Source organism: Amphiprion ocellaris, chromosome 18, assembly GCF_022539595.1.
Source record: "Amphiprion ocellaris isolate individual 3 ecotype Okinawa chromosome 18, ASM2253959v1, whole genome shotgun sequence".
Classification (NCBI taxonomy): Eukaryota; Metazoa; Chordata; class Actinopteri; family Pomacentridae; genus Amphiprion; species Amphiprion ocellaris.
In genome coordinates this window covers 27,533,329-27,547,304 of record NC_072783.1, presented here as the reverse complement: position 1 = coordinate 27,547,304, position 13,976 = coordinate 27,533,329, and the positions used below count along the sequence as shown (strand labels likewise).

Here is a 13,976-nt window from a genome sequence, read left to right as displayed (position 1 = left end):
TCCTCACACTCAGGCTACCAGCTAATATTAATATTACTTAGTTCCCCACATTCAGGTCCTGTTTAATCATAGCTCAAAGCACTTTAAGGCTCAGCTGTTGCTCTGAAACTATCTATATTTAACAGGCTTATTAATCTATAACAAACACCTGCAACATAGAACTCTGGTTCAACTGCCTGTTCTAAAAATTATAAAATTCTAAAAACTAAAAATTCCACATCTTCCAACCAATCAGAATTATTCAGTGCTCATGGTTATAACATTATTTTTGATTTAACAATTTATACATTTGTTGATTTTTTAACAACTATATAAGTATATATTGATGGTTATATGACCTCTCTCTGTGAATTCACCTGTTCTTTCCTTTTACTTATTCCTTTTTTTCTCTGTTTAAAATAGAAACCATGTCTTAAACTCATGAAAGTCAGATTGAGAATGCCGCCATACTCCCTCAGCTGTCATCACCCCTCTTCTCTCTCTACACCTCTCCAACGTTTCCCCCTTTTCTCTCTGCCACTCAAGCATGTCTCTCTTCCTCCCTTCTTTCCATATCTCTCTCTCTACCTCACCAGCATCAGCAAACCAAGGTCAGCTCCATTCATTCTTTTGGAAATCTGTTTAATAGCTACAGGTACGGACCCCAGTTTGGAAGGAGGCCCAGAGTCGTGCCTTGCTGAGGAATCACGCCGTCTGTTTTGGTTTGGAAAATATCCAAGGATCCTTGAAAGGTAGGGAGTTCAGGATTGGAATACTTTCAAGTGCCCTCTCTACAGATTAAGGTGGGTTTTTGGACATTGAATTTGGCTTCAGCCCAAGGTCTGAGCGAGAGTTAAAATTTGGAATGCTTGGAAAGAAATATCCGCTTTCTGGATAAGGGTGGATTTACAAGTTTGAAATTGTGCCAAATGGTCCAAACAAGAAAATATATTGAACCTTTAAGTTTGTAACCTGTTAAAAGTATGACTTGTTCAAAAATCCCAGACAAGGGTGTGCGAGGGCCATATATTTATCTTAGGAGTAGTCCTAGTGCGAACCACAGAAGCATGATTAACATTTAGAACCTGGCAAAGTGTCAGACTGATCAAAGACCCCCTGACACTGGTGTATAAAGGCTATGAATTAAGCTTGGAGCAAATCCAAGCAAGCATGCAACTGAGGGAGCATCTTTAAAGATCAGAGCCTATCAAAGTGTCAGACTTAGCCATGGCCCCTGTCTGGGGAATACATAAGTCAGTTATTGGGTCTGGAACAAGTCCAGCAGTCTTTGTGCTACGTGAAGACGAAGGTGCTGACGCGGGTGCAAAAATATCCCACAAATTTTTAGTTTTGCTTTTTTTAGAGCTTTTATTTCAGTTTTAGATTTATTTTTTGCCATATGCGGTCTTATTTATTTCTCCCCCTCTCATATTTACGGCTTTTCCTGCAGATGCAGGACTGAATACAGAGAATGTAACCAAGAGTTTATGAAAAAAAACTCTCCCTTTTCACTGAAAATGCCTCCAAAAAGCCCTTGTGTCCCCAAAACACTACTGTAATCAAATACTTAAGTATAACTTTGAAATGTTGCTATTGTAGTTGAAATTATAAGCTGAAGGCTTAATAGGTTGTAAAACAACGGATCAAACAATTCCATTTCGGTAACAATTTGCTTTTTCCATCTCAAAAATACTGTCCATTTAAGAGAAAACATTGCTGTACTAAAGGTTATTGCTGCATTATCTATAGATATGAAAGAAAACTAAAAAATGAATGAAAATAAACATATTTTAATGATAATTATCAGCAGTTCCATGCTTAAAGCAACTATAAGGTGATCAGTTTCCCTGAAGAGATGACTACATTCACAAGAAGCAGCAATTTTAACATCATAAGGAAACATTCAACCCTTTTAAGACAACTTTCTAACTCACGCATAAGTGTTGCATGGACTTCTAAAATCCTTGTATCCTGTCTACCTTCAGTAAGTACCCAACGTCCTCTGAGCATAATAACATACTGTCCTAATTACAAAGCTACCACAGTTTACAGAGTTATGTTAGTGATCTTTGGTCCCCATTGTGAAAGATTATAAGAGCCGAATTTAATTAGAGCCTCTGTGAATCTTTGTGTGCTGTGCTGTGTGTGTGTTTGTGTGTGAGTGAGTGTACTGCATTATTTGTGTTGTGGAGACATTAATCTGTTTACACAGTCACATTGCAGAAACCTGCATCCCGGCTGGGGACAGAAAGCAAGCCCCCATAACGTAAATTATTACCGTTTAAGGTGAAGGACAAAGAAATCAATGAATGATGAATTCTGAAAGCTTCCGATATAGTTCTGGAGAAGTTATTTGTCTCTCATGGCAGTGACCCCATACACCAGAACCACAGACACAAGGTTTGTGCCGCAATAACAAGAGTTGTGTTACCAGTTTTCAGATCTGTACCACTAGAAAAATAATAGAGATAAGACTTATCTGTCATTTTACACACTCTGCTGCTGTGTTGGGCTTTTTAATTGCACATGTGCAATCAGGGAGTTATTGATAGAGTGAGATAAACTGTAATCTTATCTGCCATTTTTGGTCATGACTAATCATCATAACAAAGGATTAGTGAAAGGAAGAGTCATGCGTGTCTGTATAATGAACACATTAGCATATAAAACACACAAGCTTGGTACAATCATACATGTTCACACAGACTAAATAGGCATTCGAGGACAACAAAATTTCTTTAGAACAGACAGTGCAGTGAGATGAGGAGACTTTTTTTGTGGTGGCTGGTTGTCTATGAATGATTTAGTGTGAATGTGTATTCGTGTGTGTGTTCATCTTCCTACCTTGACCTGTCCAACGTAGGCGTGATCCTGCTCCTCGGTGACAGTGAGGTTCACTGGCAGTGAAGAATTGAACAGCGGGTCATTGTCATTAACATCTGTCACCACAATGTTCACCGTCGCAGTGGAGGTCTACACACACACACACACACACACACACGCACAGAGAAGTTTGTGTTACTTTTCGGGTCAGTTCAGAAAGCCTCTGATTGATGTCACAAAGTTTTGCCTTTTCTGTGACAGATTATCAAAATATGCAGGATGGATCTGTTTTCAAACTTCAAAGAGGTTTAATTTCACCATCCATTTCTACCTTATATAACAAACTAAAGAGCCCATTTTGCTTGGTAATTAGCTGTACTCTGGTCCTGGCTCCCTCATCTCTCTGTGCTTGTAAAAAACATCTACTCGAAAAATACATTGGAAAAACTCTTCACTGTTGGTGCACTTTCTGTTCCTGTGCTTAAAGGTATGATTGTGTTATCCCTTTAGCATTCACCCCACGTTTGCTGGACTCTTATGAGGAAAAGTGTAGCACATAGTGATTCAACATATTCCCCTTACAGATGATAGAAAAGGTAAGGTTTGATAAAGGCTAATTCATGCTCTGCGCGTGACGTAAATTTCATCATCCACCAAAGTCCATGAGAGTTGGATGTTGGATTAGATCCCCTATTGATGTTTCCAAGCAGCTCAAAATTTGTGAGTTTGTAGACTGTCCACATTTGCACACTGCACATGCACAAGGGAAACAAATGATGCTGACAACAAATGCTTGTTATGAGAAGATTCATTGCTATCGACATCTGTGTAACTTGAATTTCCCTCAGCATTACTAAAATATCTATCTATCTATCTATCTATCTATCTATCTATCTATCTATCTATCTATCTATCTATCTATCTATCTATCTATCTATCTATCTATCTATCTATCTATCTATCTATCTATCTATCTATCTATCTATCTATCTATCTATCATTAAAAAGAGTTGTAATTGAAATAGTTGCTGTCAGACTTTGGGGGTGTTTTGATTTGTACATGACCAACCACAGTGGTACGTTTCAAATTCTCCTGAAATCCTGTTCTATGTCCACCCATCATGCTTGAAGAAGCTCCAAAGTAACCACACTGCCATGATGTTACCATGGAATCTGTAACTAGTGACTAAATCCTGCAAATGGTCCAGTGTCACAGCTAGCCTTTTAGACACATCCACAGGAATACCCATGTGTTTTTTTCTGTTCAATATTGTGCCCCAGTTGGTAGGTCTGCTTTCAATGTCCTGCCTATGCTACTCTGGTGTTGACAGCTGATTGGCCCAGACCAAACTCCCTGCCTCCAATCAAGCCCACACCTGACTTTAGAAGCTCTGTCAACCTGGCGTTCTGCGGCAGCTTTTGTGTGAAATGCACAGCTCATGTCTTGTAAAGGATCTAGTTAAGAAACTTGCCTTCTCATTTGAGGGTTAAGGGTCAATTTGACTGTTAAAACCTTTTTGCGGAAGGTCAGTGTGACTGTCTACATAGCAGAGCAACAATACTGCACTCATGTCCAGTTTTAAAGTCTGCATCAATTGGTGCCTACAGAAAGCATAAATTGGCCTTTATAGTCCCTTAAGGAGGCCCACATGGCTGTTATACTACTTTCTAGTGCAATTGGCCTGAACTTGGAGGACACATTGTACATACTAGATTAGAAAAGATTAGTACACAGTTGATCGGCACCTACGTTCTTTTTCCGAATGCACACTATTATAGAGTAGTAGTCTAATTTTGGGCCACACTCTTAAGTTCACAGAGGGTTTGAGTGGACTCTTGCGAATTGGGCAGCAAACTAACATCACTCTGACCCAGCTGACCTTTGTGGATGCAGTAAGTAGAATGCTGGTTTTAAAAATACCCACAGACCTTGACCTTGCAGTGTAAAGCAGCTTCCCTTTATTTCCTGTTCACACATTACCAAGCATTTCACTTGACCCCGTTTGCTATCCTTGCTGTTGTTCTTGAGAAAAACAAAACAATAAAAGTAGAGCTAGAAAAAAATATGGTAACGAGACATGGTTTTACTGTGTACAAACTCTTACTACACAGTAAGGCTGCCATTGTTGCTCTGATATTAGTATCTGAAAATGATTTCCACCATTTGAATAGCAAGGATTTGTGCTTTCAAAGGATGACTCAGAATGGGCCGATGGTATTCAAAATACACTTTCAGAATGTTCTCTTGGCCTGTATTTGGGTTGGTGAGTGTTCAAGGGGTTTTAAGATATGAATAATTAAGAAAAATGTTAAAATTACTTAAGGGCAACCTGACAGCAGAGAGGCCATCAGTGGAGAGTCCCTGCATGTCAGTGCTCTGCTCTCTTTCCCCACATTTCCAGTTTGTCTTTACTGTAGCGTTCTAATACTTAAATAAATTAGAAAACTACTTAAGAAGGGTAGTCAAGGGTCAAAGAAAGCCTGTGTTTACACTGATTTCAGCCTTTAGTGTTGCATGGGAAAAAAATGCTAAACTCTTGACTACTGCTTTCACTCAGGGGGTTTGGCTTCACCAACATACTCAGTGTTGTCAGGGGGGAAAACATGACATGAATTGGATGCTCATTCTAAGGAAACTGCTTCATAAAACCTGAAAACTTCTGTCAACAAAGATAGAAAATACAGCCAACTCAACGGACGACCTGAAGCCTTGAATCATGTTTGTAAAGATTCGGACGAGATCCATTAAAAAGTTTTTTTCTTTCAGAAAATGTCACTAGTTTGTTTTCCAGTAAATGTCACCAAGTCCGAACAGAAGATCGGGACAGAGAGAGAAGCTTCAAGGAGGTCACCAATTTCTTAATTTCACTTTCATGAGTGGAACACACAGAGTCATCCAAGAATTGACTTTTAAAGAAGGGAACTGGGAGGAGGAGGAGGAAAATGAAGGAGAGCTAAGCGATTTACAACAGTGGGATGAAAAGAGAAAAAAGCAGCGTGTGTGTGGGAGAGTGACAATCACAGAGGCGACAACAGGCTATTGAGGTTGGCAGGGCACACGGTGATGCAAGTAATTTGAGGTTAAGAGCTCACAGTTGACAGAACGGTTTATCTGAATGCCAATATATGTAAAGTAGAATGAGCTCTGATATAATGAAGAGGCAGGATGTGAGCAACGCTGGCAAACAGACACACAGACAAACACAAAAGGCTGAGATAGAATCAGCTCCATTTTGCGGTGGGGGCTCTTAACACATCACTTTGCAATAGTCGCACACCTCAGAGTTTATCTCGTAGATACTGTGGCCAGCTGCCAGAATTCAACACCCACCTTCCTGGAGGCACCATTTTTTTAAGGGTTTAGCTGTTTACTTTGAGAGATGCCCGGATATGGAGTGTCACAGCTGAAATCTGATTATATTAATCTCACAGATTCAAAACTGTATTGACAGGAATTCTAGCTTTTTTGAGACTGACAGGGTTATTTTTCGAACGCAACAGCAACTAAAATATGTATATATAAGTGTGGACAACAGTTTACATACACTTGCAAAGACCATTTATTCCATGTTTTCTTGTGTTTAGTAGTGACTCCTGTGACACTTATTTTTCTATAATGGAATGATTGATATTTTCAATCATGTATTTTGGTGCTTTCGTAACTTTATTATAGGTCTTCTGAAACAAATACAAAATCTGATTTGTCAAAAAGGTACATACAGCAATTCTGAAATGTAGTTAAATGTCCTTTGGCAACTTTCATGCCAATTAGGTACTTTTATTAGCCATCCAAAGCCTTCGGGCAAGCTTGCTGTTATATTTTTGACCACTCCTATTGACAGAATTGGTGCAGTTAAACTAAATTTGTTAGCTTTCTGACACAGACTTGCTTCTTCAGCACAGTCCACAATTTTCTGATGTGGTTTCAGTCCAGATTTTGAAGAGGTCAGTCTAAAACCTTAATTCTAACCTAATTTAGCCATTTCTTTACCACTTTTGATGTGTGCTTTGGGTCACTGTCTTGTTGGAAAACCCAACTGCTTTCAATACCCAACTTTCTGGCTGATGACTTCATGTTTTCCTGAAGAATGTGGAGGTAATCCTCCTTCTTAATCATTCTATTTACGTTGTGTAAAGCACCAGTTCCACTTGCAGCAAAGCAGCCCCACAGCATAATACTACCACCACCGTGCTCATCTTATGTGGCATTTAGAAATGTTGTCAGAAGAATGAGAAGAAGTCATTTTGATGGATTTGTTAACATGAAATTGTTGAATAAAGGCATTTTTACATTTTGTGGAAGCAAGTTCCTTCACTGATGCCACCATACAGTACAATACAAACCATCTGACGACAGCATACTGTCCTGCACCAAAGTTTAAATTGCATCCTACAATGCACACTGTCCTTACAGTGGAGCCGGTTTACTGCACCAACTTGTAGGGTCCTCAATCTGTGGCAGAATGATGGATTCACTGGCCAAATAGCCAATTAGGCACTTTGTAGTCTGACACTCTCCCAACAGGACATTTAATAATATGGGACACCGATGTGTGTGCATGTGTGTGTGCACATATGAAGACAACCCAAGGCCTTTCGGGTGATGCTGATTAATGGGCCTGTATAAGGCAACTACACTCCAATCTTCTCTTCTCCTTTTTCTATTTCTTTCTTTCCTTGTCTTCCCTTATGTCTCTCTGTAACTGATTCCATTCCTCTCTTGTAAACCCCCTTCTCTCTCTCTCTCTCTTTCTCTATTCGCAATCCTCTATTCTTTTTTTCCCTCTCTCCTTCGAAATATAATGGAGTGTCAAGCAGAAAAATGTCCAAACTACTTTTAGCCATTTTCTGACTTGGAGACCCTTGGGGCACAAAGATAATACGCTAATTGTCAAGGTCCAGAGAGCAATTGACTAAGTATGTGTGTGCATGCGAGAGTGTGTATGTATCAAGGCTTGTGTATGAACACAGTACAATTGTTAAGGTAATAACAGCCCCTTCAACACCTCTCTCATCGCTCTCCCTCCCTCTAACTTCCTCCCACTCGCTGCCTCTCTCCATATTGTGTGTGAGGCTGTGTGTCAGAGAAGGTCACGGTATTATAATCAGCATTTTGTCTCCTCAGAGGGATCTTAAACTTTACCTTTTGTTTTAATTGACACGTGGGGGAAGGGGGTTATTGGGGGAGGAGGACGGTTTTAATGCTAGACTAATGGACGGAGAGGGGAAGAAAGGAGAAGAGAGAGAAGAGCAAGAAGAAAGGTAAGCTGATGAAAGTCAAAGGAGCAGAGACGAAGGAAAGAGGGGAGAGCATTTAGTGTCCTCATTTGACTTTCATGTGAGAGAACTAGACACAAAGCGAGCGACAGAGAAAGTGATTCTGGTGACCTGTGATCAATTAGATTAGTGATAAAACGAGCAAAGGGCACACATTCCTTTATTCCTGCAAGAAAAGCTCCTGTAAATAAACTGCACACATTCATTCAAGTTTCTACTAACAGACGAGGAGGCAGAGTAAAAAGCCTGCCAACATGGAGAGATAGGGGAGATGCGATGTTATTAAAACAGGAATAATGGCGCACATATTCAGACAATATTTCCAAGGACAAATTGATAATATTGCATTTGGTTTTACACATTAAAAGTGGCGTAAAGTAGCTTAAAAGTAAATAAAAAAGGGAGAACCTGAAATTATAAGTGCAGCGCCTGGCTGAGAGTCTAAATGTGGGATTTTCAATTTCAGAAAGTTAAAATAATGCAACACAGACACCCACTACCCATCGTCAGACAGATGTGATAGGAGGTGGCTTGCGAAGCTATCTGACCATCTGACATGCAGTTCATACAGACTTTAAATCCGAGTTAAGTCAGTTAAATCTGTAGATAGAGTTCATTTGCGTAAATGGCTCAGATTTACAGTAAATCATTTAAGTGTTCCCCATCTGTACTGAAGTGTCAAAAGAAACATTTAAGCCTCTTCTTCTTTGTCTCCTTTCAGTTGGAAAATACAGACTTTTCACTTGGGAGAGTTAGATCATAAACTAAGATGGTTAGAGAAGAAAATGAAGGTTTAAGGATCAAACATTATCAATAAAGTTGGATTATCAGTGTGTGGGATTTTTTCATTCACCGTATTCACATCTGGTAAGGAGTAGGACAGATGCAGTCTTGTTACGCAGCTCGACCACTAGCTAATATGGCCAATTCATGCATTTCACAGGTCTTCCTGCATAGAAGAATTGCCATAAACAATGAAAAATCACCAGTGGCGAAATGATAGGAGCAAGCGTTTTCTATCAAAATGGCCAGAAATGACAGAAAAATGCATATATTTCTGTTACATAAGACAAAGCACATTGAACGTGGTCTGATCATGCTTTCTGTTGGGCTGTAAGTCACCCTCCAAAGGTCAAGTCTCAGCCAAGAAAAACATTCTTTTTTTCGGTTTTTGCTATAAGACTGACGTATATATATATATATATATATATATATATATATATATATATATATATATATATATATAAAAACATTGATTATGTTGATATTGATTAAAAACTACCTCTGTCCTATGACAGTAAAAGTGTGTCAGGTGTGTAAAAAAAATGTTGCAGACCATGTTTGAACTGAGGACACAGCAAATTCTATCCCATCAGCAACCTGGCATCTCCCAAAACTAATGGACAATCACTGAATTATCCAACAAAATAAACATAAAAACAGCTTTAACCTAACTTCACACCGAATTCCTTCTTTGGATTACAGTATATTTCATTTCTGGCCACACCTACTGTCACTGATGGGTGAGGTCAGAACAGTGTTTGGTTTGCACCTATAGCTACAACCCACAACATACCTGTACATCACTGCTAGTTACAAAATAAGATCTCAAAAACCACTTGAGGTGATTTTTATCGGGTGCTAAGTTCCCCCTGAATGACAACAACGCTTGCAATCAGCTACATTGACATTTTAAATGACAGAAAGGGGTTTATAGGTGACAGAAAATGTCTTTCTTAAATTTACTGCTCCACAGCCCCCAACTGCCCCGTGGCATTTGGGGTCTGTGAAGCAGTAAATACAAGAAAGACAGTTGTTACCATTTTTGAAAAGCTCCTTGCAACGGCAACAAAACACACCCAACTCATGACATACAAACCCCTTTGCATCACATTTCAACACATTGGATGCCCTTGTATTCTTGTACATGTAGGGTAGTTTAATAGAACTTGCAGAATTTCTTCAAGGTTGAAAATAAACACCATGGTTGGCTATTTTTCAGGCAACAAATTATATATTAGATGGTGTGGGATTTGTCACAGAGGTAAGTATGAAAATACAGGAGAAGCTTGCTGTGAAAAGGAGAAATGTGACCTTGAACATGTGGAAACAGTCAATTTTAACACAAAATGTGATCTATTCAGAAACCCAACCGAACAACAGCTAAAAACCAATGACTGAGAAGTCTAAAGAAAATTTTTTTTTAAATAGTTGTGTGTTTGATTTATGCCTGCACCACCCTTTCTGCCTCCAAGCAAGGAATTTCTTGGTATTAAAACCAACTCTTCCACGAAGAGAACACTGCATGCTGCAAACTGACGCAAAAGGAATACCCAGTGCATTGAAATGTGACGCCAAGAGGTCCTGACCAAGTGTCAGCTACATCACACTGACATTTTTGGATTTATCCCCTTTGGAGGGTGTCCCTGATGAGCTCCTTTTTGAGTGAAAAAAACGCTGGTTAAGACAGATTTATCCATCTTAGTGTCAGTGTAATCCCAGTTGTTTCATATGAGACAGTGCAGTAAAACTAGCATGTATGATAAAAGCTGCTGGCCAGTTAAAAAGTGTGAGTCAGCGGATAACTTCTGAGCCCTACTTAAGCCATCCATGTTGTTCTTTTCACATTTGTTGGGGCTCCTGCCTGTTTTGCCCAGTATTATATATCCAAACATGTTCATAATATAGTATTTGGCATTTTATTTTGATTAATGATTAATGGTTATTATTGTTAACATTATTATTATCATTACTGAACAAGTTTTTCCAAAAACTGCCCCAAATATTCTGCTTTTAACACAATATCACAGTTGTTGTTTGTGACATTTCACTGGGAAGGATTTAGAATCCCTTCCAGCAGCCTTCGCTTTAATTCCACTGGGGATGTGAAACAACTCAAGTAAAGACAACCAGTTAATATCTGTGTGGTACAGCTGAGTTTCTTACTCCATCTGGGTGTCCGTCTGAGGCTGTGACCAGCAGGGTATAGTAATCCAAAGACTCCCTGTCCAGAGGATTGTCCAGAACCAAATACCCTGAACTGCAAAGAGCAAACACACACAGAGTTCTGGTTAACATAAGCTTAAAAAATAAATCAAAAGAGCAAAGTAAATGCAATGGAATACAACAAAAAAAACATACAAACACTATGGTGTTGTACACTTTGGCTGCCAAACCTGAAAACACTGATTGCATGAGAAGTGTAAGTAAGAACATTGTTTGCCAATCATGTCACTCACTCCTACGCTGATATTTGAAGCCATCTGTCAGCACTTTGTATGCTAACGCTATACTAGCTCCTTCTATCAAAATGTATATTCCTCTTAATACGCAACTTTGGGGACAAGTTTTCAGACGGTTCCACAGCATTAAAGCTTTACTGTAATTATGGGCACTTTGCGGATGGCACCTCATGCCTATCACTTCACCCACTATGACATTAAGGAACATCCTCTTGGGTGCTGTTGCTGCAATGGCTCAGACAGTGAAGTGTCATTAAACACACTATTCTTAGGTAACAGTCCTTTCACAAAACTGAAGACAAAATGCCTCAAAACGACAGCAAGATATTCTCTGCATCTTAATGTTGATTTATTTCACATTAAATACATTAAACTCCACTGGATGGATGGTGAAAAAAATGTTTCACAGCATCAGCATATGGATCTACTGGTATGTAATTATAATATGTAAGCCCAACATGCCCACTAAACAAGTGGAGAGCTGTAAGATCAGTGATGAATTTTCATTAGAGCACAGGATATGAATTTTTTAAATGGTTTATAAGCTCAAACTCAAGCTACTCATTGAACACAATTCAATAATCAAAATGACCAACCAGAAGCAAAGAGAAATGTGTAATTAAAGGGCAAACAGTTATAGCATCAGTAAAAATGTAGTCGAGAAGATCAACAGCTTCAGTACAGCCTGTCTGGGACTTTTGACCAATTAAAACTAAAATCTTTGATGTTAGCCTTGATTGACTACAGCTTTTTTATTTTCCAGTGACGATTTGCATAATGATTGAAGTGTTTTTAATTTAAACTACTTTCACAAATTAGAAACCATCTGAGATGCCCATATTCTTCATCTATCGACTGTGTGAAAGGATGTGAGTGCTGATGTACAAAAAAAAAACCTGTCTGTCTGTGCACAGATGTTAAGTGGCCCACGGAGTGAAAGATGTGAAGCTGTTTTAAACAAACTAAAAGATGATCCGTGCTCATGCGGACATGCACAGACACATAATTATTTTCTAATTTATGCCACAAATTTGACACATTATCTTCACATGCTTACTGCTCTCGAAACAAACTTCTGCTATGACTTGTATCTAGGACCTACAGCAAATCCCAGTGTGCAGGGTGAACTGAAGATGACCCAAATTATCCAAAAAGCACCACTAATAAGCCTCCTCAAAGTTTATTTTATGCATTCTGAACAAATGCTGGACCTTTTATTTCTGTATTGTAATTTGACCATAAGTGTGTGTTTCATCAATGCCAGACACTTTGCAAATTATGTCTGTTTTGGTGCTCTAATGCTGCAACACTGAGCCAAATTCTGCACAAAAGCAATGGAAAAGAAACTCTTCATCTTGTGCCAATGCAAGCAGCATGGCATGTTGCATTTGTGTAGTGGAAAGAGAACAACTTGGCTTGTCGCTACAGTGCCATAATGCAGAAAACACAGCTGGGGCCCTGAAATACTTTGGCACGTATTGGATGATTTTACAATGTCACACACAACCCATCAAATATTCCTAGAATGCACAAATAAAAAGCCCTTCAGTTGGTTCTAATAGGTGCTACTATGGATTTCTATGGCTCCTTCACTTTACTCCTTTTAGTGTGTGTTTTGAAATCCTCATTTGTCTGTTGCCCTTGTTCATTGTTTCCTTCCCAGCTCTCTCTAACAGTGTCCCTGCTCTGCTCTCTTATCTCTTTCTTTTGCAAGCCTTCACTCTCATCCTCTACCTCCTTTCTTCCCCGTCCCTATAATGCTGCCCCCTTCTCTTGCAGTCTTTCACTATACTTTCCCTTTGTTACTCTCTCTCTCTCTTCCTCCCTGTAGAAATGTAGATAGGATCTTACTCCAGCACAGAAATGCATTTTTAATGAGCAATAAATGAATAAATACAACAAAAGCCCTCAGAGTCAGTATGTATGTGTGCGGTGAATGTGGTGCATGTGGGAAAGAGTATGGATGTGACTCCCCTCAGTGCAGACACGTCCAAGCCTTGAAAGATATAATTTAGACTGCTTTCAAGTGCAATCCCTCCCCTACACACAAACTATACCTACATATTTCTATGTACAGCGAGCATACAAGGGGATTTCATATATTATAATTTTATATACAAACATATACATATATTTAAGATATTTACACTAGTAAGAAAAAGTTTATGGCTTTAATTTCGGTAAATATTAACTTCAACAAGCTCCATAATTTTGATCAAACATGATGATGTCAGAATTTTGTGCAAACTTACTTCTGCTGAAGTGCAAAATGTCCCTGGACGTCTCCGCTGTAGATTTTGTAGGTTATTGGGTCCCTCTCACGATCCACTGCCTTAAAAATAGAGAGAAAGACACCTACATTCACTCACATATACCTTTATTTTCCATTAACAAATCTCCTTGTAGATATGAAGTGTACAGTGGTGATTCCAAACCAAGGATATAAGCAGTTCTGGATATCTGCAGTGTCCTTAGGGCATGTGGAAAGAGTAGCTCAATAAATTTGAAAAAGACATTCCAGACAAAGGACAGGAGTGTTGTGTACACCTCAGAGCAAAGACTGCCAGTGCTGCTCTGCCTGGTTATGGCTTTATTCTTATTTTTATAGTTGGACTGCTGCTAATTTTCTTATTTAGGGAACCTGTTAATCTTTTA

At 39.0% G+C, this 13,976-nt stretch overlaps 1 protein-coding gene across 5 annotated transcripts in view; it reads right to left on the bottom strand.

Annotated features, from left to right (window-relative positions):
* The window catches only part of pcdh15b (protocadherin-related 15b), a 221,237-nt gene that overhangs the window by 90,952 nt on the left and 116,309 nt on the right, over nt 1–13,976 (bottom strand). For all 5 annotated transcript variants that reach the window (XM_055004449.1, XM_055004448.1, XM_055004450.1 and 2 more), the window contains 3 exons: nt 13,574–13,653; nt 11,026–11,119; nt 2,824–2,952 (listed from right to left, as the gene is read on the bottom strand). In XM_055004449.1, the coding sequence (XP_054860424.1) occupies nt 2,824–2,952; nt 11,026–11,119; nt 13,574–13,653 (303 nt within the window). The remainder of the gene's footprint in view (nt 1–2,823; nt 2,953–11,025; nt 11,120–13,573; nt 13,654–13,976) is intronic.